The 26590-nt window shown below is 38.2% G+C and overlaps 1 protein-coding gene across 1 annotated transcript in view; it reads left to right on the top strand.

Annotated features, from left to right (window-relative positions):
• Positions 1-1162: 1162 nt before the first annotated feature.
• LOC108575321 (hemicentin-1-like) overlaps positions 1163-26590 on the top strand; it is a 98716-nt gene continuing 73288 nt past the window's right edge. Inside the window, exons 1-4 of the mRNA XM_017938087.1 lie at positions 1163-1166; positions 1674-1803; positions 9503-9714; positions 10960-11277. Coding sequence (XP_017793576.1) covers positions 1163-1166; positions 1674-1803; positions 9503-9714; positions 10960-11277 — 664 coding nt within the window. The remainder of the gene's footprint in view (positions 1167-1673; positions 1804-9502; positions 9715-10959; positions 11278-26590) is intronic.

The raw sequence follows: 26590 nt of genomic DNA, 5'->3' as shown, positions 1-26590 counted from the left end.
CGTGCGCGCGTGTACCCCGCCGATCGTCCAATTCACTCTTTCACTTTGCCCGCTCGGGGAAACGGGTTAACTTCGCTTTTGCAAAATTGTTCTTGTTCTTCTTAGTTTTCTATGTATGGGGTGTCTTCTTTTTTTTTTTTTATTGGATACGCTGGGACATCTTGGAAGGTAGTGAAACTGTGGACAAATTTTCTTTTGGGAAAGGAGTGGAGGAGATCTTAAGGTGAAGTTTATTTTTTTATTATCACTGGTGACCATAGTGTTTTATAATATTCTATGAGGAAATACGTATGTTTAACCCTTCGACAGTCTAATAAAATTATGAATTATGGTAAAAAGAATCTACATTTCATCTTTTCTATCTTTTTAATAATTACGTTGGTGTGGCCATTTTTGAAACAAGGGATACATAACCCTAGGTCACAGTTGTGACAGTAATATCTCGTCCCTTTTTAACTTTCTTTCTAAGAGACTTTTTTGAGTCGAACAGTTGAATATTTGACGCTTTGCCTGAGTTTCACACGGGATAAACTGTCGAAGGGTTGAAAGCTGAAAAGACTAGAAACTGAAAGAAATTAGGTATTAACGATAATAAACACTGGAGTAAAATCGAACGATCCGGCCATAAGGGAGTGTTTCGTGAATTTCGCTGAACGTTATATGTACCTACTATATAATTTTTTTAATATTTTCATAGTCATTTCGTTTTTTTGAAAGATCGTAGAATAGCGAAGAATCTGGGAGTTAGATGAACACTGCTAAATCCTACTTGACTGTGCCACCGATACAAGTTCTTCTGTGACATAATTGTGGGAGAGTTAATTTGCGTGTTCTATTTTTTATTTCGTTGCGCTTCTGGAAGTTTAAGGCAAGGGACGTGTCATATTACGAAGTAATACACGTTGAAATAAAAAAGAAGAAACGAGACAGAAGATTGTATTATAGTAAATATCGGTAAGGGCCTATATGTCATTTAATTTGACAGGACTGCTGTTTACGCAAGGGTGGAAAACAGACTGCCGAGCTCTGTTACAGATTGTTATTTAAATTGATTAATGATGGGATTACGTATTTCGATGCTTCAGTTATTCGAGTGAGAGTTGATTGATTTTGAAAGAAATTTCACTTATACTTCCGAGCGTGATTGATGTTAGCTTGAAAAATGGGTACAATGCAGGTTCGGTTTCGAGTAAATTCGATGTGGGGTAATCTTGCATATGATTGATTAGGGAGTAGATTTGAATTAAATGTAATTAATTATGGAAAAATGACATATGCATTCAATTCTTCTTTCTCGTTCTTTTCATTCTTCGAGAATTGCAATTGTAATTATTAATTTGGTTGCTGCTTTATTTCAACGTTTCGTGGATTTATTATAATGGAAAAATTGGAATTCTTATATTTCTCAAGTGTATGGAAAATTTGGAAAATTTATTTATTTTTAATAAAAACCAATTTAGTCTGAAAATGGACAGTTTTAAATTTACAGAAATCCTCATACTCTCAGCTTGAGTTTCTTAAATTTTACAAATTAGATACATTTTCCTGAATTGTTGATAATTTATGCATTATAGGATTCTCAGAATTAGTAATGATTCTGAAAGCTAACAGAATTGTCTGTTTTGCAGTCCTACGTAAAATTAATTAATAACATTTCACGTTTTCTCTTGCAGTACCTATGGTTACTATTAACGGAGTGCTGGGGAACAAGGTGCAGCTTCCTTGCAACATTCAGTCCGAAGACAACGACGACCTCAACATGGTGCTTTGGTACAAGGAAGGAGCTGCAGAGCCAATTTACAGGTGAGCCAGTGAACTTCATGTTCGATTAATCACAGATAAACAATCAAACCAGAACTATCCTAACCGCTGTTATAATTAAAACAACCGTAACACAAAAGAAGAAGAAACTCACCTAGAACGTTGCTAAAAACGTTTCAGTAATTTTCACCCTTTCGCTATGGAACACTTGAGACAAAAATTTCCGATAATCATTGTATTGAGATAAAAATCAAAATACGTATAATTGAAAATCAACTGTTCCACGATAGTCAAAGGCATCCCCTGACTTCAAGTCAACAATGATACTTTATTTATGAAGTGCGAAAATAAATTCTTAAATTGCATGTATTCGCAGCGAAAGGGTTAAAGAGGCAATTATTGAAGTGCAAAATTTAGAAGAAAAATGAAAAAAACGATTGTCTCCTCTGCGTGTGGGGGTAATAAATAAGTCAGTTCTGATTTTAAGCTATTATTTTATTTGAAATTTTGTTCTGAAAGAAATTCTTCCGTTGTGAAGTGCGAAAATAAATTCCCCATAAATCACCGTGTATACACATACAGGCAGCGAAAGGGTTAAACACTAAATAACACACCGAATATCGGAAGCAAATTCGAAATCCCGTGGTAACGACAGGCAAACTAAATTCTCCTTCGTCCGCAATCATCGATAAAATTCCACCCATAATCCTGAATCGTGGGGGTGTGCAAGCCTCGAATTCATCAGGAAGCCTGAAAAGCCAAGCGACGATTACAAAGATGTCGCGGTAGGCTATGCGGCATTTAAAATTCTCCGCAAAACCCGATAATCCGGGAATATAAATTGCCCCGAAGAAATAAAAAAAAAAGGGGGAGCAGTGCATGGCGAGAGAGAGGCCATGGTACAGGGGGATGAAGAGGAAGAGAGAGAGAGAGAGGCGGTCCAGAAATTCCTCGCGTTATTTTTCGCGGTGAACTTCATTTGCTTGCCGACTTGCTATTTCGCTTCTGCGACCCGTGAAATTTTGCATATAGAATGGTGCTCGACCCGCAACCCCTCGAAGTTCGCCGCTTTCGCCAAGAAGCGCGACACGTCACAGGGGTGTGAGTTTCACTGGGGGAACGAGATGGTGGGGGTTGTCGACGTTGCTGCCCGTCGGATCATATTTAAGAAATGTAATAAGGTGTAAGATATGTGCGGGAGAGACAATGCATCGTCTCAAGCCTCCCTCTCTCTCTCTCTCTGCCGGCTTCTTCCCTTCTCTATAAAGCAAAGAGAGAGAGAGAGAGAGAGAGAGGGATGGGGTGAATCGGATGGCCGGATAGGTCGTCGCCTGTTGTAAAGTCAGTTTAATCCTCGCCTCAAGAGGAGAAACTTTAAATTTAGAGGCGGAGAGACACCCCTTCTGCCACCACCCAACGACAAGCCTTTCTCCTTGTCTCCTTTGTACACCCTCTTCCGAGTCTAGCAGTAAAATATTTATTACCAGACATGCTGCCTCGCTTATCATACGTGAGCCAGACTGTTAAGGGTACGAAATGGCCGGGAACGAATATCGTTTCTTACGTTCTCGCTGGTTTCTCTCGATTGGTCGCACGCTATTTTCTCGTCTTTTTTTTTAGGGGGTTGTAGGGGAACGACGGTGAGTTTCGCGTGAATTTTCTGGCTGTGAATGCAGCCTTGGCTGAAAGTATTGGGAATCCAGTAAAGTATGAATTATTTAAAAATATGTTTGTATTAGGGGGGAATCGAGAGAATTATTTTTTGTTAATTTTGTCAATACTTTTCGGGCCACCCTTTGTCCAATATTTGCAAATCGCAGCAATTTCTTTCTGAATTTTATCCTGATTAGTAAAAACATAATTAACTTGCCTCGGTTTCTTAATTGATTATGCAAAATATAAGGGTTATTGTTTCGTTGCGTGTTTCAAAGGAAAGTCTTTAACTGTAATCTCTTTTAACATCGTTCAAAATTTTCTGATAATTAAAAAAGTGATCTGTACGTGTTCTTTGATTTTTTATTTGTTGTTCTTAGTCAGGAAATATAAAAAGTTTCTTCTTTCTGTTTTTAATAACAAGAAATGTTTGTTCTTCGACGTTTTCTTGTAAATTGTACAATATTCTACGTTCTCTCTATTATTTTCCACGGTAAAACACATTGCAACGGAAGACACAAACGATCCTCTGTATTTTCGAAATTAATGGAGTACGTTGAAAAGAATGGAACAGTACTTGGGACTGTCGCTAAACAGCGTTACGTCTGATAAACGGGTGTAATTTTTTGACTAATCCGACGAAACGAAGCGCTTTTCTGCCCTAGAGCAAACCCGTGTCGAGAGATAAGCGTTAGCTTGTTTTATATGTAAATCTACTCCTCTGTATGCCGTAAAACTCCAGCGAATTATGATATTATATTCGGAATCTCTTTTACGAGTTAAGTTGACAGAGCTGTTAACGTTTTTAAAGCTAACCACTTCTCCCCTCCCCCATCGCTCTACCCCTTGTTGCGTAGTAGCTTCCGCTTAATCTGGCTCCTAATCTGATTACACCGATTTATTCGGCCATTTGGAACGTTTCACTTCGTCAACAAGCTCGGTCATTCGATTTTCTTCATTATCGATTCGCCTCCTTCGTTTCCTTCACCGACTACACTTCTCTTCCCTCGTTTTCCTTGTCTACCCTCTCTCCTACTCTCTTTCCGATTCTACGTATTTTCCTTTCATTACGTTACCTTCGACTTTTCGCGAAAAATTCTCCATAATATTTGCGAAATCTCCGAACAGCGTCCCAGACTGCTCTTAAGGGACATCATTCCACAGAATTGAATCTGTCCAATTCCATTCGCCGCTCTTCTTTGAAACATTTAAATTGCGTGCATTATGCGGACGGCCGTCCGAGAGTCGTTTTCTCGCGAAAGGGTTAATAGTCTATTATCGAACGCAGTCGAATGGCGGAGGAGCGAAAGAATGACTTGTGATAAAACATTGACGGCGGAAATTTCATTTGATATTTTTTAGTGCCTTCTGAATATTAGAAATTATCGTATCTTTTTCTTTTTTTATTATTGTAACTTAGCATTTCAGTTTAATTTGATTTCTACGTATTCTCCGGATTGTGTAAGTTGTTATTGATCGGTGATGTAACCGAGAGATTGCATAATATTAGATTTCTGCATATTGCTGAGAAGCTTTCAGTGTTTTCCTCAATATTAACGTGTGAAGATGTAAATTCGTTACGAAACCGGTGAAGCTTTATTTACTGTTTGCAATGGAAAATATTTTAATGTATTGAAAATTATTCGTCGTTATATCTTTGATAACAATGTGAACAAGAGCTGGAAAATGAAGTTGACAAGGGGAAGAGTCTCTAAAAAAATGAATGCGCAAAAATTTACAATTTGTGTATTAAAATGGACTTTAATTAAACTATATATTTTTTGAACACTTAACAGTGACGTGAATAAGTACTCTAAAACAATATCAGAATAAAAATAGCGAAATTTTAATCCTTTAATAGAGAAAAACGCTTTCAACCATGTCTTTTATCACTTTAGAATTTAAAGCAAATCCGCCTGGAAAACTCATTAAAATGATAAAAGGACGAAAGATTATGCATAAAGTAATTTATAAAGACACTACTTTGTTATAATGAAGATATTTTCTCACACTTTACAAATACTTGCACAATAGCGTTTCGTTTCGTCTGATAATAAAATATACAGGGTGTCTTGGAACTAGTGATACAACCCAAAAACTGGCGAATTTACACGATAAAAAATAGGTCAAAAATATAGAGTAATATTTTTTCATACGAAGCTTCATTTCCGAACAAATCAATATCGAAGATTTGTATAGTGCATGCGTGCTTACTCTTCTGCAAGCCTTTTCTGTAGCGTTTTCCTATTTTCGAATAAATAAAATAAAAATTTCAGTGCAAGAATAATTTTCTCTTTTAGCTATCTCATAGTGATTCATAAGAGACTTCAACGATGTCAAATCCAAGCTGTGTGTCCCTACTTTTATTTTATTATTTATTCTTCACTATCTAATATGAAAAATCTGAATAGCGATGCAAGTAGTTAGCAGTGATATTAGTCAGACGTAGACGTGGGATATATCTTTACAAGGGAATGATTGGTAATTAAGAAAATTAATTCAGTGGTACGCATGCTCCATCAATTTTTAAGCCTAGAGTGTTCTTGAAGAAAGACCCAAAGACCTTGGGAGCAACAATTTTTGTTATTAAATCGCCATAAGAAACCTAGACAATTAACCTTTAATAAAATATTAAAGGAACATAAGCTTGATAACAGCAAAAGTTATAAAAAACAAAAATAGAAAAGACCCGAAGGCCGCACTATTCATAAATGAAGCTTCCTATTAAAAAAAACTTGTTCTACATCTTTCCACGTACATTCACCTAATTCCGAATTGCACCGCTACTTCGTAGACATTTAAATTCCTACTATTCCAACGAATCATAATTCCGTCCGAATTATAAAATTGAAATTCTGGAAACGAACACGTACACGTTCGAACGAAGGTATGCCCGACGCAGAAGCCACTAGGGACCAGTTCTTGCAATACCGCGGTTCCATTCACGGCGTACCGTCGATCCTCTCTCGAATCCTCGAATTCGCGGTTCCTGATTTGCCAATAAAAACGCGGAGAAACCAGGCTTGATTTCCATGGAACCCCGGCGTTCAGGGAACGTTCACTTGGCGATTCTTCTTTGGGAAATCGCCGCGAATCAGCGCGAGAGTGATCGACGAGGCACGCGAGTGAAAGAGAGAGAGAGAGAGAGGCCGAACGATCGATCTGAAGATTCAGCCAGGGCTGGAAGACTGATAGCCAGAAATCGCTTTCCAGGGTTATCGCTCGTCGAAAGCCAGTCGAACGAACGAACGCGTTATATCCACGGATCGTTCTAGCTCCGACGGAAAGCTGGTGATTTTCTGAAAAGAGACGAGGATGGAGGAATACCTACCAACCGGTGTGTTTCCCTTTCTCTGTCTGTGTGGCGTGTGTTGCATCCGTGTGGAGAAGCCCTAAGGGCCGGCGGTCTGAAGGCAAGCAGCCATACGGAAGTCCGGGCGGCAGCGGCACGTCACGGAAGCGCTTTCCTCGTCTGCTGGAAGTGCGAAGTGGAAGAATTAAATCGTATTTCAACGTCAATGCCGCGGAAGCAGCCGGCAGAGTAGGATAGCTTTGGGAATACTCAGTCACGAGCGGAAATCCGAACTCCTGTGCAGTCGTGGAACGCAATTTAACTTTTAGTCGCTCGTGAGGAACCGTCGGCTTCCATGCTCCTCGGTCTCCTACGTTTCCCTCTTCTTTCAACCTGCTACCATCCTTCTGACCTGATATCAAGCAAGAAGGGCAGGTAGAGATCCGCTGGGTGGCGAACGAGGTTCCTTTCTCTCTTCGTCCTCTTTCTGTTTCACCGAGACATTCGTCTTGCTCTCCAGCCACCGAGCTCTACTCTCTACCGCTTCGTTCTCAACCCCCCCTTACGAACTCTTAATATGCAATCACGCACGGAGTATGGCTCCCCAGGTGATTCGGCGTGTGCACGCGACCCCCTTCGTCCTGTTGGATTATAATTCCGCTGTGCTTCTTCCGCGGAGATCGCTCACGGTGTGTCGGAGAGCTTGGACTCTCTGTGAGCTCTCGAAGTCGGGATTGCGGCTCGAGGTGCTGGGGTGTCCTGTGGATTTTGCGTGGAACGTCTGGTCGTATGTGGACTGGAAGAAGTAGATGGAGAATGTTGAATCTCTTGACTTGGATGAAGTATTTAGTCTTGGCACAGATTCTGGTGAAGATGTGATATAAGTAATTGTGTTAGCGAGAAAAATTGGGATTGCAAGTTCAGGTTTAATTTGCGAGACTGAGGGTTGACGAATACGTTAACTTTTCCTTCTGTACTGTGACGGCTGAAAGAAACTTGGTTTTTCGGGAATTTGAAACAGCAAGTGGTACGCGTATAGTTCTGAAAATTTGTATGCTTGTTCTATCGTCTTTTAAGAACGCAAGAATTTTTGTACAAGTGAAAATATCCATTTGTGGTGAAATAGGACCACCGTGAAGGGAGCGCCTTGAAAAATATCCTTCTGGATGGCTCACATGATATCAGACATTGTGTAATAGTTATCTGAACTTAAAATGCCACCATATTCTTAATCTGTAGACGTGTGGTAATAGTCGAAACTGGAACAATAAAGGAATATTGAGAATTGAAGAAACGACAAGGTTTCAAGGAGATTGCTTTCGGTTTTAGCTAAAACAACGATGGTTTCTTTGACCGCAAAGACTGAATTTTGAAAATATTTGCACAGTTCTAGTTCGAACGATAGAGCAACATTTATACTGTACTAAAACAGCGAATAGCTGACGCTTAGATGCACAGTCAGGAAAAGAATCATAAGTCAATGGATTAAAAAAGGAAAGGAAATATTGAATATATATTAATAAATTATTATTAAGTTACCATTCATCGTAATGACGAACAGCAGCAAATAGAAAGTCAAAATACAGTTCATTACACTATTTTTATAAATTTTGAAATGCTCCTTGCAACTGAACCATAAATAATAGCAAGTTTCCCATAAAAATGTTATTCTTCGTGCAAAATCAGACACATAAGTCGCGATTATCCACTCCACAGTTGTGTTACTAATGACTCGCGGAGATTGCCAGTAAGATTGAAGGATCGTCGAGGACTTGAAGAGCAACTATCGCGTATGAACCTAATACCAACTAAAGACCTACGAGAACGGACGATTCGAAGAGCATTATCGACAGTCGGATCTTCGAAATTCCAAGTGTTGCTTTCGCGAAAATTCTCGTCTCGCTTCGTATCGAATTGAACTGTTAATTCGTATCCAGCAGAAATCCTTCCCGCGTTACAATCGCAAGCCTCTTAATAAATCTCCCCCGGCAGAGCTGTCGAATAAAAATGCAACGCAATATCGCCGATAATTATGTTTCGCTTCGAGTTTATAAAGTTCCGAATGAGTGAAATATGAACGAACGATTTATAACACCTGTGCGTGTAATTGGAGAGCTAATGTACTGATAATTAACTTCACGTAGCGGACTCATAATGGTCATAAATCCAAGTGGCTTTTCTTCATAACTATTAATTGCAACTGTTGCTCAATGTGCAGTTAATCAATCGCGGCCGCACGGAATCGTAGAAAAACAAATGGAAAAACGTGTGTACAGCTTTTCGTCGATTCGATTGTAGCATTTGATTGTAATAAATCATAGCTTCGTGTTAAAAAGGCGTTATTATGTGTCTCGGTACGATTATTTTCAAATTTTATCGATACAATAACTAAAATTAAATTGAACACATAGTATAGAAATCTAGCGTTGCAGTTTATTCCACGAATTTTTCATAATTTATAAATTATCATTCGTTAGTAATCTATTAAATTTTATATCTATCATATATTGAAATTTAAAATTGGAATTTATATGTAAATTAGATTCGTTATAAAATAAAACACCAAATATAATTAAACAACGAATAAAACGAGTAAACACTTTAGTCGAATTAATTTATTTCGCAAGGATGAACCGCAACGCTTGAAATTTCTTTCGCAAAGTTCGCAGAGGAACTGAGAAACTCTCTTTGCGAAAGGAACTGACTCGACACACACGTGCGATGTACGATAAAGGGAATACATAATATGATTTTCTGCCTGGCATCTCTACAAAAAAGCACAACCGATGATTTCAGATTCGACGTCCGTGGTCGTCGACAGTTCAGCAATGCTGACCTCTGGTCGTCGCCGAAGGCATTGGGACCAAGAGCTTTTTTTATCACGGCGTCGGATCCAGCTCACCTCAGCATCGATCGGTTGCAGATTAAGGACGAAGGGATCTATTGGTGTCGAGTAGATTTCAAGAATTCGCCGACGAGAAATAAGAAGATGAATCTCACTGTTATCGGTAAGTAGTGCATCTCTTCTTAACCAGAAATTATCTCCGATATCGACTTGTTTTTCAAACTTAAGGAACTTTCTTTCTGCTGGCTGACACTGTTCGTTGTTAACCCTTTCAATTTCGTTCTGTTGAATATTTTAATTTCTCTTTTTATATGTACTTGTTGTTGTAGTTAAATTTGAATATACAGGGTGACATTGTTTATTACTAATTGGTCAATTTTAAAACTTATTTACGGTTTTCGATGCTTCTGTTGAATATTTTAATTTCTTTTTATACGTACCTTCTGTTATGGCTAAATTCGAATGTATAGGGTGATTATAGCAACTTGGTCAGGCTGCAACTCTGTTCAGTGTGTGAAGAAATGTTTAGAATGTGAAACGTAAATTTTCAGGAAAAGTGTTGAGTTTTCAATGAATTCACCTTTCATTCGTAGAATAATTTGATAAGTCGATGCATGTAAAAAAATTGCACCCAGACACTTTGGAAAAAATCGTACCATAGAGCTTTTTAAACAGTGCAATGTTTTCCTTTACGATTTTCTTCTAATTTCACTTGGAACAGAGCTGTACCCTTGTCCAGTTGCTAGAAATTGATTAAGTTAATTCAGAATTAATAAAATCAGTAAAATTCATCTCGTGGACGCCCCATAATCATATTCGAATATGAAATCGTCTGTAAAATGCAGAATTTCCACTGTCAATTTTTCTATACCAACATCTCTCTCTAAAGTAAAAAAAAAACATCGACAAATTAATAATAACGGTATGCATCGTATTTTCGTTCGGAAAGGTGTTTCACAAATGCTCCCAAACAATATTCCAGTGTCTCAAGAATTATTTGTCGCTGAAAAAAGAATATCTCTCTATCTCGAGCACTAATAAATTAAATACCCTTTCAACTGGCACCTCGTCGGGAGCTAAACGGCTGCTTTGCACATTCGTTGTTTCACCATTGTGCAAATTTTGCGAGGCTGCACGCACCGGTTTTTAACCCGTTCCCCTCGAATCCGTACCCCCGTTTCGCGCGCGTAATTGTCGACAAAAGTGTATTCGTCGAATGGTAAATCACTTGCATCAGCGGAACTCAATTGGCCCTAATCAATCTTTCACGAGTAAATCACGCCGGCACGCAGCCAGCGCGATAGATCAGCCATTCTCAAGCGGCGGACAAATAATCAATCCGCATTTCCGCTGATTCAATCATGCACCCCTATATACATGTGCGTGTGTCTGTGTGTGTTTCGCGCAGTGCCTTCGTCGAGGCCGGTGATACTGGACGGGATGAAGCCGGTGATACTGAACGGGAACGAAACGTACAACGAGGGGAGTGACGTGAACCTGATTTGCGAGGTACGAGATGGCAGGCCGCCCCCGAAGCTGACGTGGTACCTCGAGAACACAGTGATAGACGAGTCCTATCACTACAACCCTGAGTCTGGCCTGACGGTTAACCGCTTGTCCTATCCTAAAGTTGGAAGGCAACACCTGAAGGCCCGGCTCATCTGTGAATCCAGCAACACCAACTTAGTGTCGCCGCAAATTGGCCTGGTTATCCTCAACGTGAATCGTAAGTGTGCATAATCTTCTATTGTACTCGTTACACGGGGTGTCTTGGGATAAGTGGGAAATGTTTGGAATGTTTCAGTGGTTTCAGGATGTGTTCTGCTCGATTTTATTTTCTAGTTCTGGCGAATTTTGTGTTGGAATGATTCTTTCGACAGATGTACGTTGCATATTTAAGAAATTTGTACGCATCTTGATTGTTGGCAGCTGTGGGTTAATTTAATTCGTTGTGGAAGAATTGAATTGGGTTTTCAGAAGATCTGAGTAAGATCTGGGCAAAATCTTTTCTTTAGGCGTTTTAAAATTTTTGAAAAATTGCTCGAACTTGTCAGTTTATTAAATTAGGATGGAAGTGTGTAAAGGGTAAAGGTTAAGGATTGAATTATGGTAAATGTATGCTGGAAGTTGCCAAAAGCACAGCGCGAGAAAATTTTCGAAGCGCCAACAGCAGTGAAAGGGTTAAACGGTCGAAAAGTAGATGTTATTTAGAAATTTTTTGCAGGAAATCTACCAGAGCTACTGAAATGAAATTTAGAGAGATCATTATTCGTATCTTGCACTGTGCGTTAAATTTTTTTGGTGGTAAAATACAGTATAGCTTTTGCGTGACGTGTACCAGAAGTAAGCCTTGCATAGAAAAGAGGATTTTCTATATGCAAGATTTTTCAGCTCTGGCACATCTGAAATATTTATTGTTTAGTGAGTGAATTTGATGTAATTCGATGGTAATTCTGATCTTACGGTAATTCTCTCGTGGTGTTACCAAAGTTACGACGATGCTGACTTTTTCTCAGCTCTCTGCTGTGAAATATATAAACTCGCGATGAACAGCTTAATTTGCTGAATTAAAAGGAGTCAAAAATTAGGAATAGATGCCAAAATATTAGAGAAATATGTGGAAGGAGAGCAGTGAAAGTTGCAAATATTCGTAAACTGAAAGAATGTTGGAAAAACCAGGAAAAATAAATAGGAACACGAAGATGACTTACAATTAGATCAGTGTTTTGAAGCTAAATCAATATTTCAGCTATTAAATTACACGATTCTCAAAATAAAGCTAAGTATTTCACTTATTAATCAGAATTCACGAAAATGAATGAAATTAGTCAAATTCATCCAGAACGTTTCGCTCATTAATTCGCGAAAATGAATAAAATTAGCAAAACTCGTCGGGTGGATGGCCGATAATTATATTTAAACACGAAACGGTGTATAAAATTGTGAATTGCACAAGACACGAGCGACGTGTAATATTGTTAGACTACTTGTTTTCGCGATTTCAAAGTGGACATTTGCGGGGGTGTTGGTGAATATGAGACATCTTGGAAGATTGCCATCGGTTGACGAGAATTCTCTTTGAAACCGAGCCTGCGTTTATTTGCGGAGATTCGAATGAATGAAATAAGGAGATGAATGGTAAGAATGGAATTCAATTAATTGGGTTTTCAGAAGATCTGAGTAAGATCTGGGCAAAATCTTTTCTTTAGGCGTTTTAAAATTTTTGAAAAATTGCTCGAACTTGTCAGTTTATTAAATTAGGATGGAAGTGTGTAAAGGGTAAAGGTTAAGGATTGAATTATGGTAAATGTATGCTGGAAGTTGCCAAAAGCACAGCGCGAGAAAATTTTCGAAGCGCCAACAGCAGTGAAAGGGTTAAACGGTCGAAAAGTAGATGTTATTTAGAAATTTTTTGCAGGAAATCTACCAGAGCTACTGAAATGAAATTTAGAGAGATCATTATTCGTATCTTGCACTGTGCGTTAAATTTTTTTGGTGGTAAAATACAGTATAGCTTTTGCGTGACGTGTACCAGAAGTAAGCCTTGCATAGAAAAGAGGATTTTCTATATGCAAGATTTTTCAGCTCTGGCACATCTGAAATATTTATTGTTTAGTGAGTGAATTTGATGTAATTCGATGGTAATTCTGATCTTACGGTAATTCTCTCGTGGTGTTACCAAAGTTACGACGATGCTGACTTTTTCTCAGCTCTCTGCTGTGAAATATATAAACTCGCGATGAACAGCTTAATTTGCTGAATTAAAAGGAGTCAAAAATTAGGAATAGATGCCAAAATATTAGAGAAATATGTGGAAGGAGAGCAGTGAAAGTTGCAAATATTCGTAAACTGAAAGAATGTTGGAAAAACCAGGAAAAATAAATAGGAACACGAAGATGACTTACAATTAGATCAGTGTTTTGAAGCTAAATCAATATTTCAGCTATTAAATTACACGATTCTCAAAATAAAGCTAAGTATTTCACTTATTAATCAGAATTCACGAAAATGAATGAAATTAGTCAAATTCATCCAGAACGTTTCGCTCATTAATTCGCGAAAATGAATAAAATTAGCAAAACTCGTCGGGTGGATGGCCGATAATTATATTTAAACACGAAACGGTGTATAAAATTGTGAATTGCACAAGACACGAGCGACGTGTAATATTGTTAGACTACTTGTTTTCGCGATTTCAAAGTGGACATTTGCGGGGGTGTTGGTGAATATGAGACATCTTGGAAGATTGCCATCGGTTGACGAGAATTCTCTTTGAAACCGAGCCTGCGTTTATTTGCGGAGATTCGAATGAATGAAATAAGGAGATGAATGGTAAGAATGGAATTCAATTAAGTGGCGGATAAACAGTGAGAATCTTTAGTAACATTTTATCGTAGAGTTGCGTTTTATGTAATCTGCTTTTATTCTTAGATCGGACAAGTATGGAGCTCTGTTTGAACGACATTCTGGAAATAAATACTCCGACTATTAAATTAAATAAGTCGAGACAAATTTGAAGGATGCTAAGAATAAGTTGCTTCGTATAATTTAAACGTTTTAATGTAGCTTTGAAAAAAGTATACGCGCCGATAGCTGGTCAATGGATAGAATAATCGTTCATTTCTTTAATTTCGATAAAATAAGAGAATGACAGAATTAGAATTTTCACAGAAAATATTCATTTCTTATTTAAAGAAAAAAATGACAAATATAAGCTGATGTCTTGAACTCAAAACTAGCCTTCTAACAAGTTGAAAAATAACAGATGTGGCTGTGAATCTTCAGTGCGAAATTAAATATCGTTTAAATTTCTTAATTCTAAATTTAGATAATTTAGATCATTCTAAATTCTAATTTGTTAATTTCTAAATTTCCTTGTTCTTTAAATTTTTTAAAATAGAAGTACAGAAACGTGGAAAAAATGAAGAAAACGTGAAGTAACAAAAATAAGTAACGTGTGCAGTATGGAATGAATGAAAAGTAATTCAGAATTTATGAAATTACCAGATAAACGAATAACTACTTCCTCTTGGTTCAAAAGTTGAGCAACTACTTGCCACTGAATTATTTAATTAACCAGAGAAAAACGCGTTATTCTCGATGCATCTCCTCGGTATTTCAAGGTATTTCTTCTCCCCTCGTTTTGTCCACTTTTTCTTCCTTTCCCTTCGTCGCATCTTCGAATGATATTGCTCACTTAATCTTATCGTTGCTTCTACTTCTGTACATCCGGCGAACTTCACCGACCTACTTGCCTTAATTCAGCAATAATTGTGCCGTTCTACCTCGCGCAATTTAAAATTGAAGACTCCTAGGCAGGTTCTCAAGGAGCAGAACGACAGGGATTTAATCGCGTTGATGTTTAACCGTTCGCGAAAGGATTGACGGAGCCCTTGAAATATTCATTTCATTATCTCGGTGAAATACGTCGGGATCGACTGTTAAAATACGATTAGAACGTGTCCGAAATTTAGATTCGATCCGGGATTAATCTCGATTAAGAGAAACGTTGAATAGGGACTAAGGGGAAACAAAAATCTACATAAGTGGATATTTCAGTTAAATTGTATCTATTTATTGAACAATATATAGTATTCCCGGAGAATATTTTTCTAATCTCTGACCTGATATTTGTTCTTTATGAACTTCGTGGTATAATTTAGTTTTCTGGAGAATACGCTCGAGGGAAATAAATTTCAGTCTGCGTTGAAACAGAACTGCGGATGAAATGCTGAAGCAGGAGCTTAACGTTTTAGATTTCGTTATTTCACTTTTAATTCCTTTTACCGTGTCATACGTTCCTTATTAACCTGTCTTATAGTCATTTTTCCACTACGAGATAAACATTTTTGAAAGGATACCGTATTTCCGCGCGGATTTTTCGCTCTTTTTTGGCATTCCTTACTCAGAGGAAGAATACGCAAATTCTTTACTGATATTTATTCTTACAGAGTACTTTGATTAACAGAAAAAATCATGATTTTACCAGAAAATTAACATATATTAGTCATACACGAAGGAACGAAGGTTAGGTTCGCATCTTCCATGCGAAAAATACTCGGATATTGTCCTTTTCCCAAAATTTCTCACGAAAAGAAGAGTGCGAAAAGTATTTATTAAGATTAACTACAGCTATTTTAAATACAAACATTCAGAATGATGCGTTTTGCCTTTCGAAAATTAAGAAACAACGTGTACATAGCAAAGCAGCTTTGCAAATTCTAAAATCCGAGCCCAAAAATGTTTCTTTTACAATTTTTTATGCTCGATAAAAATATGTATGTCGAAGAATCGAAGATATAAATTTCCCGACGCATGCAAACGATCCGTGATATTCTTTGAATTAAGCTTACACAAATCGCGAGCATTCTGTGACAGCGACGGCGATAAAATGGCGCGAATACCAGGTTAAACGGTAACATATTTCCCTCAGCTATAAGTAGATAGAATCGTAATACCGGTGACGTCATGTGGAATGCATTAACGAGGCATGGCGCGAATACCAGGTTAAACGGTAACATATTTCCCTCAGCTATAAGTAGATAGAATCGTAACACCGGTGACGTCATGTGGAAAGCATTAACGAGGCGGCAGAGAGTGTTTCTTGTGATCTTTGGCTCGAGTTGTCGGAACTTTCACAACGAAATTATGCAGAAACCAGTTGCTTTTGCGCTAAATTAACGCATAGGTCACGCTGAACGCGCAACTTATACGCTTGACTCGCGGCAGACAGTCTGCTTTTCTATGGCTTCAGACGCGTGAGTACTCGCGGCCGAGCCAAAGACCGATTAAGAAACGTTTTGCTCGTGTGTGCTCGAGAATTTATACCTTGCTATAGGCTCACGCGTGTTTCCATAACATAAGTAGAATTTCCCTATCGGGGATTTTAAATTCGAGCGCGTAGAGTCTTGGCCGAAAGTATCGAGCATATTTTACCCCGTAAAGAGTGAATTATTTCAAAATATTTTTGTATTGGAAATGTGGAAACAATCGGTTTTTACTGATTTTTCAAAGTTTTCTAACGGCTCTCCCTGGGTTTCCTCGGAAACTACTGGATAGATTGCTTTCTCCTTTGTACTGTACACTCAGAACATCTGTCACTATCGTCCTGACAAAAATCAGATCAATGCCTTGAAAACTTCGCTTTTTAGCACCTAAAATTTGCAAGAGAAACGAATTTTTGAGTTTAAGTTGGTGTCATTTCTTAGAAAAATTTTTTAACTTTATGATCGTGGTTGGAGCAACATTAGCACTTTTAAGTATTAACCCTTCGAACTCCAAATTTCTTTTTAAATTTTTTTTTCAATAACTCCCTATTATTTGAAGAATTTTATTTGAAATACACTTCAAAAGACATTTGGTTGATAGACACCAATTTAAACAATTTTTTTTACTAATTATATTGAAAATACATATACATGTGTACCTATTGCCCATTCAGGTAAAAAAATATTGCAAAATATAGTACATATTTACACTAGCAATTTAAAAATTACTTCGTTCATATCTGTGAACAAAACTGATGTCGAGTCACACTCGACAAAGGAGTCCAAAGGGTTAAAAAAGTGTTTGGTTCAATTTTTTCTGGACAACAGTACAGTCGCCAGTTTTGAGACAATTCTGCGGGAATGTTGTAATTCTAATTTCGTATCACCAAAAGCTGAAGAATATGCAAATCACCGATATCGCAATATTTCTCGTCCCCCAGAAAAGAAATGTTGAATTCGGTTGAAAAATCATACGTCCAATCCCGAACAACGCCCCCTCAAAATCAGAGAACGAAAGAATCGGCGAACACTCTGGTGGCACGAAAGCAACGGAATGCTGGTCGGTCGTAGAAAGATCCACGTGCGTCTATCGGAATTAAAGTCCAATTGGGGGTAATCTGAAAGGGAATCAGAGGGAAATTCAACGGTGCTAGATCCACCGATAAACGTCTCAAAGTAATATTCTCGGTGGCTCGCGCGGAACCACTCTAACACCCCTCTCTCGCTCGATCGGCCCTCCGGTTATCGCCTTATCCTACCATCGCGGTTAAACAATTCTCCACGACGATTTCGCGGAGGTGAAGTCGACGGACCGAACGAACCGGCTACCGAACGTCTTTTCACGTGGTCCTGCCAGGACAAGGTGTTCACGCGCTGAACCTATTAGTCGTCCGCTTGAGATTGGCCGAGGGAGATAACAGTAACGCCTCTCGTAAGACAGATCAGTGGATCGCGTGCCTTCTGGCCTCCCTGGCTTCGATTCCGTGTTTCTACGCGAGCTCTTGGCATGTTCAGCGGTTGTCGGTCGATAACGGTGACGAGGCGTCGTATGTGCCACGGCTAGGTGTGTTTGCCCGTGTGTGTACAGTTGTGTTTTCTCGTGGTGTGCAAATCAAAGAATGCGCTCTCTTGTACGACTGGAGAACGCGTTTAGGTGTTTGCTGGCAGATGAGCTGCTTGGGATGACGAGATATCGGCGAAGTTGTGACCGGAGGGTGTTCGATTCCTGAGGAGCTGTACTTCCGTTTACGGGTAGTAGGACACTAATCGAGTGTGAAGGAAATGGAAAGGGGCGTTAGAGAATTGTTTACCCTTTGCGGTCTTGTGTCGTGGCGTTGGAATGTTTGCCTTTGGATATCGTTGGATGATAGATTATAAATTATAAACGATAGTAAATCATTTTTTAAAGCATTAATATTATACTGAGACTTAATATTTTGTAATTAATATTACGCTGAAATAATGAAATAAAGGCAAACCAAATGAGTGCGGATGAACTGGACTATTCGGACGCTCGTAGTGCAACGAATAAATGCCACACCAAATGATGAATTCTGAAGAAACATATAAATATGCAATAATGTTTAATCCTTGTGTAGGCAACCCATTTCTATATCTTCTTTTAACAATGTTTTATGTTCTTGTGAAAATATCGTAAAATCGCTCCGAATACCCACTTTTTGGACATTTGTCATACGTTTTCGAAATAAAAATTAATGCAGACAATTTGAAATATTACAGCTTCAAACAACTGTGATCATTTTCATGAAATCGTGGCCCTCTTCTAAATTTCCATCACACTTTAACGATCTGTAATATATAATATTTCGTTTGACACCATTTATTAAATAATATATAAACAAACGTATACCAATTTTAACTTGACACCACAACACCAGTATCCATAGAGAGTGTCTACTCTAAAATAGAATTTACACCAAGTTTACTCGACACATTTATCACCCGTACAACTACGCAAAGCAACGACACAATTTTACATATTTTTCAATTAAACACACACGCAGGAATAATCAGTCGAATCTCTCCAGCAACAAGAGACTCGCGGAAAAGTGAATTACCCCGTATCACAGAGAGGGTCGATTTCCTAAATTCCTAATTGACAAACCTTGCCCGAGCCCTGGTAGAAACTGTAACAGACCGGTCATTTGATTAGCTCCTGCCAAAGAACGGCCACGAATAAATTTAAACGTACAAGCGTCGGCCTGTTTGTGGTTGGTCGATTTCGACATTGGGGTGAACGCGTTTTGCCACAGGAAAGTACATAGCCTGCGTATAATTTCATATATTCGCCCCTTGGGTGATGGCTATTAATTCCCAGCCATAGTCAGCTGTAGCAAGTTTCATTCAATAGGACAAATAATAATAAGCTTTCACGTTCACGGCTCTCCTACCTTGCCTGTTAATTATACAACTGTCCTCTTAATTGCCCGCCACGTAATAACGTCGCCGTTTCAATTGCCAATTAAACTATCCTTAATGGGCTGAATGGTCAAACAAGCGCGCTTTTCTCGCGCTTTTCTCCTCCGCCACTTTCGTCTAGGTTCCCTAGGTCTTTTCGCCGGGGGACATTTCCGGGGGAACTTTATCGTTTTTCATTAAACTGGCCCCGGTTCAATCGTCCCCATTCTTCGCCTCTGTAAGCAACTTCCAATTCGATGACGAAGTTCGTACCTCGATTTCTTTCATCTTTTACGGCTTTATCGTTCTCCGTTATTCGTCTGAGACGAATCAGAGACGAATACCATTCTCTGCGATTTTTATCAGACAGTATGCGACAAGTGAGTGAAATAATAATTTGACGCGAGTGGCAGCGCTGAGACGAATCATACGCAATTCTGACGACTCGGAGTATTCTTGACACATTCTTGACGTGAATCGACGACTTTTATTTTTCGAGCGTCGGTAAGGAGAGACGTGAATCGACGAGTAAATAAATAAATAGAAGACACTATTCTTTTTTCCTGTGATACAAATTTACGGTGTTTGAAATCATTCTCAAGGTAAACCTTCACTCCTCTGTGAAAGTTTCGTTGAAATGTACATTGACGTAACTTGGTATCATACGACAAGGTGATTTCTAAGAAATATAGGACAATACTTAAAGTAGAACTGTACAGACACGCCCCATGATGGGGAACAGTAAACCATTTGTCTGCAATTGTTCATGTTCAATTTTGTCGTAAAAGTGCTACAGTGGCAAAGAATTTATGCTAATACGAAGGATATATCCTTAGCTCGATGAGAACATTCGATCAGTCTGTAAATACAGTTTGAGCAACGATATTCAGTGCTTGCACAATCTTTGGTCCATTTAATTATTCGAACTACTGAGATTTTAATTAATTTCGTGGATAATTAGTGACGATCTATTTATCGTTTATTATTTTCCTATTATAAGTGAAATCAATGCAAATATTCAGATCCTTTGAGCGATCTATCGGATAGTATGAAATATTGTAACCGAAGCTATAAATGTCAAATGTACAATTTAACGTGCACATTCACTTCTATAATTTTCACTTTGATAACTAAAATTTTATTAAAAAATTCCTACGTCCTGACACACTTTTGTGTCACAATACTTGTCACAAAAATTGTATCACTCGTTCAAAGAAATCCCTTTCCTTCCAACTACGACGAATTCGTAGAAAACTTTTGTTAACGCGAAATCGTTAAAAAATGACTTGGCACAATGTTTCCTTTGTTGAAACTTCGAAGGCTGCATTTTGTTACGCGCACGCTGCTGGAATTTCATTTATACAGTAAATCACGAACATGAAACTAGCCGCACTGTAATCAGCCAGATTCAAATTGCCTTTCACAGGAAACATGTTTCGCGGAAATTCGAACGTTGCCTGATTCTCCAGCGAGAATTCAGCAAATAATTGCCCTTTTAATATCTAAATGCCGGCAATTTGCGCAATACGCTGCCAATTAAGGTTTAAAGACTAACATAAACGGCCGTCGTATTATTAATAGGTATCGCTATTTCTGACCGCTGCTAATTCACATCCGGTAGATCTGAATGTTCACCGTGCGCTCGCATACACGCGGCACCGCGACGGTGCAGATGCGCGTGCATGTTTAGCCGGAATATTTACTCGCGCGCGGTGGCGCGCGTCGGAACTGTTCACGGAATAATAATTAATAATGGGCTCGACGCGGCGTCAAAAAAGAGCGACGTCATGGGAAATATTCCAGTTGTCCGCGAGAAATCATTCTACTGTTAACTGTGTCGTGAAATAACCATTTTTTCCCCCCGAATCTCGTCGTTGTACTTTACGTCTGAACTTCGTTTTCTGGTCGAATTGGTCGGTGGATTTTGGATATTCGATGGTTCCGATGCGTGCTTTGTAGTATCTATGTTAGGAAATTAAACGGTAATTTTCTGTCGCATAGAAGTATTTCGCATAAAGATAATTATTTTTACATTTTGTAGAGAATTCGGAAAACTGAGAATTCTAAAAATTTGCAACTTCGCGGGAATGTAGTTCGAGTAAGTTTAACAACGAGTCACTTTTTGTTTCGCCAGTGAAACGGTCCTGGGGGTGAGAAAGTCTGCTTGAAAAAAATTTCACCAAAATATTTACCGAATTATACACGATATGGAAAGGCAGTTAGATTCGAAAGTTGTGTGGTTTTCGATGCCCTACGTTGTGATGCTAAAGAATTTTGGAAAGAAGGCGTGACGGGAATTTTAAAGGAGGTATATGTTTCTCGAGAATTCTGACCAAAAACCAAATATTGTACAACTTCGAATTTTTCTTTTTTAATGCAAAACTTGTACTTACGTTTTATTTCCAGAATTTTTCTGTATATTTCATTCTTCGTATACTTTCCTTTTTCCCGCGGCACGTTAGTAAGCCACGAGATCTTCGTAATAAGGGTGGCAAGTTGTAGAAGAAACTAAAACGTAGTATGCAACCCTCCTAAGGTACGCTTTAACTTGCATGGTAAATTTTTCATTGACCCTTCCAAAGTTCTAATATTGATTTACTGCCACACCTGCCACTATAGCATTATACTTTAAAATTCCTCCTAAGTGAGTAATGTGGAAGATTCTGCTGAAAGACTCGAAAGGCAAGATGTACAATTTTTCATGCTCGTCTCTGTGTCGACTCTAAAATGTACCGCATTTTGTAATCCAAAGCTGTAAATTTTTTAGCATCTTTTAATCGGTTGCTTCAAGTGTTTTTAGGTTTGCAATTTGGTGTTCTAGTCGAGTGAATAGGTTTACTTGGAAGTGTAAATGGTCGATGGGCGATTTTCATACATTCACTGTGGATGATTGCTGATATAAAAAAATACGCGTGGAATATTTTCTTGAGAAATACTGTATATCAATGTTTCATCAAAATCGGTGATTATCACTTCGGGATATTTCCTTGCTAGAATTCTGAATTTCTCCCGAATTTTTACCCAGTGGTTAGAATTTCCCTCTTTTCTTTTTTTAAAAGTTTCATAGAAATCGTTGATTATCACTTTGGGACGTTTCCATGTTAGAATTTTGAATTTCTCGCGAATTTTTACCCAGTGGTTAGAATTTCCCTCTTTTCTCTTTTTAAAAGTTCCATAGAAATCGTTGATTATCACTTTGGGACGTTTCCATGTTAGAATTTTGAATTTCTCGCGAATTTTTACCCAGTGGTTAGAATTTCCCTCTTTTCTCTTTTTAAAAGTTCCATAGAAATCGTTGATTATCACTTTGGGACGTTTCCATGTTAGAATTTTGAATTTCTCCCGAATTTTTACTCAGTGGTTAGAATTTCCCTCTTTTCTCTTTTTAAAAGTTTCATAAAAATCGGAGATTATCACTTTGGGACGTTTCCATGTTAGAATTTTGAATTTCTCCCGAATTTTTACTCAGTGGTTAGAATTTCCCTCTTTTCTCTTTTTAAAAGTTTCATAAAAATCGGAGATTATCACTTTGGGACGTTTCCATGTTAGAATTTTGAATTTCTCCCGAATTTTTACTCAGTGGTTAGAATTTCCCTCTTTTCTCTTTTTAAAAGTTTCATAGAAATCGTTGATTATCACTTTGGGACGTTTCCATGTTAGAATTTTGAATTTCTCCCGAATTTTTACCCAGTGGTTAGAATTTCCCTCTTTTCTCTTTTTAAAAGTTCTTCTCCCGAATTTTTACTCAGTGGTTAGAATTTCCCTCTTTTCTCTTTTTAAAAGTTCCATAGAAATCGGTGATTATCACTTTGGGACGCTTCCTTCCTAGAATTTTGAAAATCTCGCGAAATTTTGTCCTATCCTCGGAATTTCCCCTTTTTAAAAGTGTCATTAAAATCGGTGATATCATCACTTCAGAATGTTTCCTTGTTAGAATTCCGAAGATCTCGCGAATTTTTATCCTATATTTAAAATTTCCCGTTTTCCCCTTTTTCAAGTTTGGTGAAAATCGGCGATATCGTCACTTTGGGACGTGTCCCTCTTAGAATTCTGAAAATCTCGCGAATTTTCACCCTATCCTTAGAATTTCCCCTTTTCTAAAAGTTCGATTAAAGTCGGTGATATCATCACTTCGCGATGTTTGTCAGAATTCCCAAAATCCCGCGAATTTTCACCGTATCCTCAGAGTTTCCCTTCATTCCACATTCATTCAGGTCAACCTACAGTCATTTTTATCGTTAAGGCTTAGGTTGACCAGCAAGGTCAGTTTTGCAAAGTCCAAGCGATCGCTCGATATCATGGAAACGTATACTTGGTTATAAAATACAGCTTGATGAGCGTGGAAAGTGTTGCGCCGGGCGAGTACGTCAGTTCTTACAGAATTACTCGAACAGAAAACGATAACAGCGCGATAAACACGCGTGCGACGTAAAGGCCAGTATAATGCTAACTGTTGCAGGTGCTAATTCACTATTCCGATGGTTTACGTAGATCTATGGATGTAAACGGTGAATTTACCGCGGCGAGTCAATAGCACGTATGTCGTTCCTGAAGCTTACACACTCAGATTAACAATAATAGCGCCTGGTAAACTTCGTCGTGGACTTGCTGGAAGAAAAAGTGCATTACGCGCAATTGCGTGCGATAACCGGTGTACTGAATATACTTGACATTTTCTGTTGTACGTTCCAATTTTTTCAGTTGTAGTTTCTTGCTAATACAGTGTTACAAGTAGTTCATTGCTACGTGTGACATTTTTTCCGTGCACACAGTTTAGATTTCTTAAATTTATTTTTCATATGTATGTTAGCTAGAATTTTTTTAGCGATAATTACCTTCCGACGTTTCAAATAAACACGAAGTAAGTTATGCTGATGCTTCAAGGAATTAAAAGTTGAATAGAGTTTCTAGAATTAATCTGTGAAAAGGGCACATTTTTCAGGATCAACTGAGAATTAAATGTATATTTTAGTGTAAATACGCATGAAATTTTGAATTTTATAGAATTAATGGTATTGATGATGGTTGTAGTAATTCTGTTCTACAAATATTTCACCAAAATGTTCCTTTTATCTTTATTTATTATATCACTTGGAAATAACTGGAATTGAATGAATTACTTCAGACGGTAATTGAGAGGGCAATTAATTAAAATTCTGACGGAATTAAAATCCGTACTGAATGAAAATTTTTATGCAAATGCAAGGATAATACATTTTATGTTTAACGTGGGTATAACAATGCAACAAAAATTAGGAGATTCTGAGTTCCTAGATTGTTACACTTTGATTGTTCGTGGCTCAAATGATAAGTGAACTTTTTACCCGCAGATAAAAGAGTAACGATTTCAAGATTTCACGTGATAAATATTTTTTACACTTGGTATAGTAACTTCTTGTACAATAATAAATAAAGGCAATACACAGGATAAAAGTGCAATCTCCGTAAAATGTTTAAAAGCAACAGGATTGTTGCAGGGATCAGCTGCCTCAGATTTTCCTCCTAATTGATCGTAGAGAATAGAGTTGATTCCCTCTTGTTTCTTGAAAAGCAGGAAGTCATGATCACGATAGAACGACATGCGATGCTTCGTGCACCAAACGATACAACCTTTGATTTCAGCTTTGCCTTTCTTATCGATGCTGGATACGTGTTTCTGACGTGTTTCGCACGAAACGAACTTTCGCGATCCTTGTCCACGATTTTTCAAACATCGCGCTCTAATTGAAAGTTCAAATTGCAGTGTGCTTTCAGTCCTTCCTGTCCTATCTTGTCATGTTGTTTTCTCCATAAAACGCGTTATTTCGTTTACCGAAGCGAATTGTTGTGCTATCGGATCTTCTACGTGTATCGATCGTTTCAAGATTTTAAATTCTACTTTATTATTGGATATAAATTAGTACTGACCCTTCTGACGTTTGTTTTAAGTATTTCAGATTCGATGAAATTCGAATTCCTTTGCTTTTCCTTACATTTTTGGTAAAACCTCAAAAAGTGTAGAAATCAAGTAGAACAAGTGTCGTTATAGTCAGACGAATAGTGAACGCGTACGTATATTCTGCAACAGGTAGGAGAAATTTCAAGGGACGATTGGACAAATGAAAATAAAACGAGAACCAGAAGTACAAAGATTAAAATTTCACTGAAATTTTTTAGCTGTAAACTGTTAAACGAACTCGAGTACTTTGTGAAAGTAGACCAGGTCAACGTACGGGTTGACAGTCGTCAAAAGCAGCGATGCATGGTTTCCAGTTTGCCTCGTGGAATCTGTGGAAAAGAATACTGCGATGCTTTTTATAGAAGAAATAGACTATTGATCGTTAAATCTATCTACCCTCGTTTAAATCCACAAAGGTATATTCGAATCGAGAAGATTTGTTCCTTTCCAGAACACAGACTCTCCGCCATAGTAATCCACAAACATATATACCGCGGTGATCCATAAAACAAATCCGTATACGTACTGCGATTGTGCACAGAAGAGTTTAGATCGAAACGGCTGAAATTGTATAATACACACGACTGTATACATACATCGCGATCTTCACTTCCGGAGACATCGAGAGGTTCGACTATAGCCTTCGATAAATTATTGCTCACCACCTCGACACACTTTCTGCCGAAATTTATTTCAGGTTAAAATAAAGAAGCATGCACGAATATTATTGCTCATCTCTTGGCAGAAGTTTTCGTTTCCCAGTTTGGAAATTGTTTGGAAATTGAAAAGTTGAAATTTAAAGTTTCTTTGGGTAAATTAAGAAATGCGTGGAGGGCAATAATTAAGGGTTAAATTAAAGAGAAAGTGGGCGCTATAGGCGCTAAGGGCATAGAGCACATTTCCAAGGGTTAACCCTTTCGATACGACTTCATCTTTGGCCACTATGCCTCCGTTGAACGGACAGTTTTATCGCGAATACGCTACCAGTGAACGAGACAGCTGCAACGCGAAGGCGACTTCACCGGATAAGGAGCGTAGCAGTTAAATTTTGCCATGTAATGTAACGAATTGGCGGGAAGAAATCATACTTTAACACGTTCTATAGTAAAAACACTATAAAATAGCTTAATAATATAATTTTTTGCGAATTCTTTACGGACGACTATAGTTGCCGTTAGTTCACAGCGAGCGTTCAAAGATGGACGACTATAGTCGCCGTTAGTTCACCAATGGACGACTATAGTCGTCGTTAGTATTGAAAGGAAAGATTCTACAGGACGATTGTTAACTGCCAACTGATAAGCTTGGGACGGAAAAGCGACTGAGCAGAAATGTCCTTGACCGGCCAATATATCCGGCTCAGACTATAGCCTCTCTCGTCGCCCTCGCCGCTCAGTACTCCTACTTTCGCCAAC

This window comes from Habropoda laboriosa, unplaced genomic scaffold, assembly GCF_001263275.1.
Source record: "Habropoda laboriosa isolate 0110345459 unplaced genomic scaffold, ASM126327v1 scaffold143, whole genome shotgun sequence".
NCBI classification, from domain to species: Eukaryota; Metazoa; Arthropoda; class Insecta; order Hymenoptera; family Apidae; genus Habropoda; species Habropoda laboriosa.
Note: the sequence above shows the minus strand (reverse complement) of the source record. Positions and strands in the feature narration are given on the sequence as shown.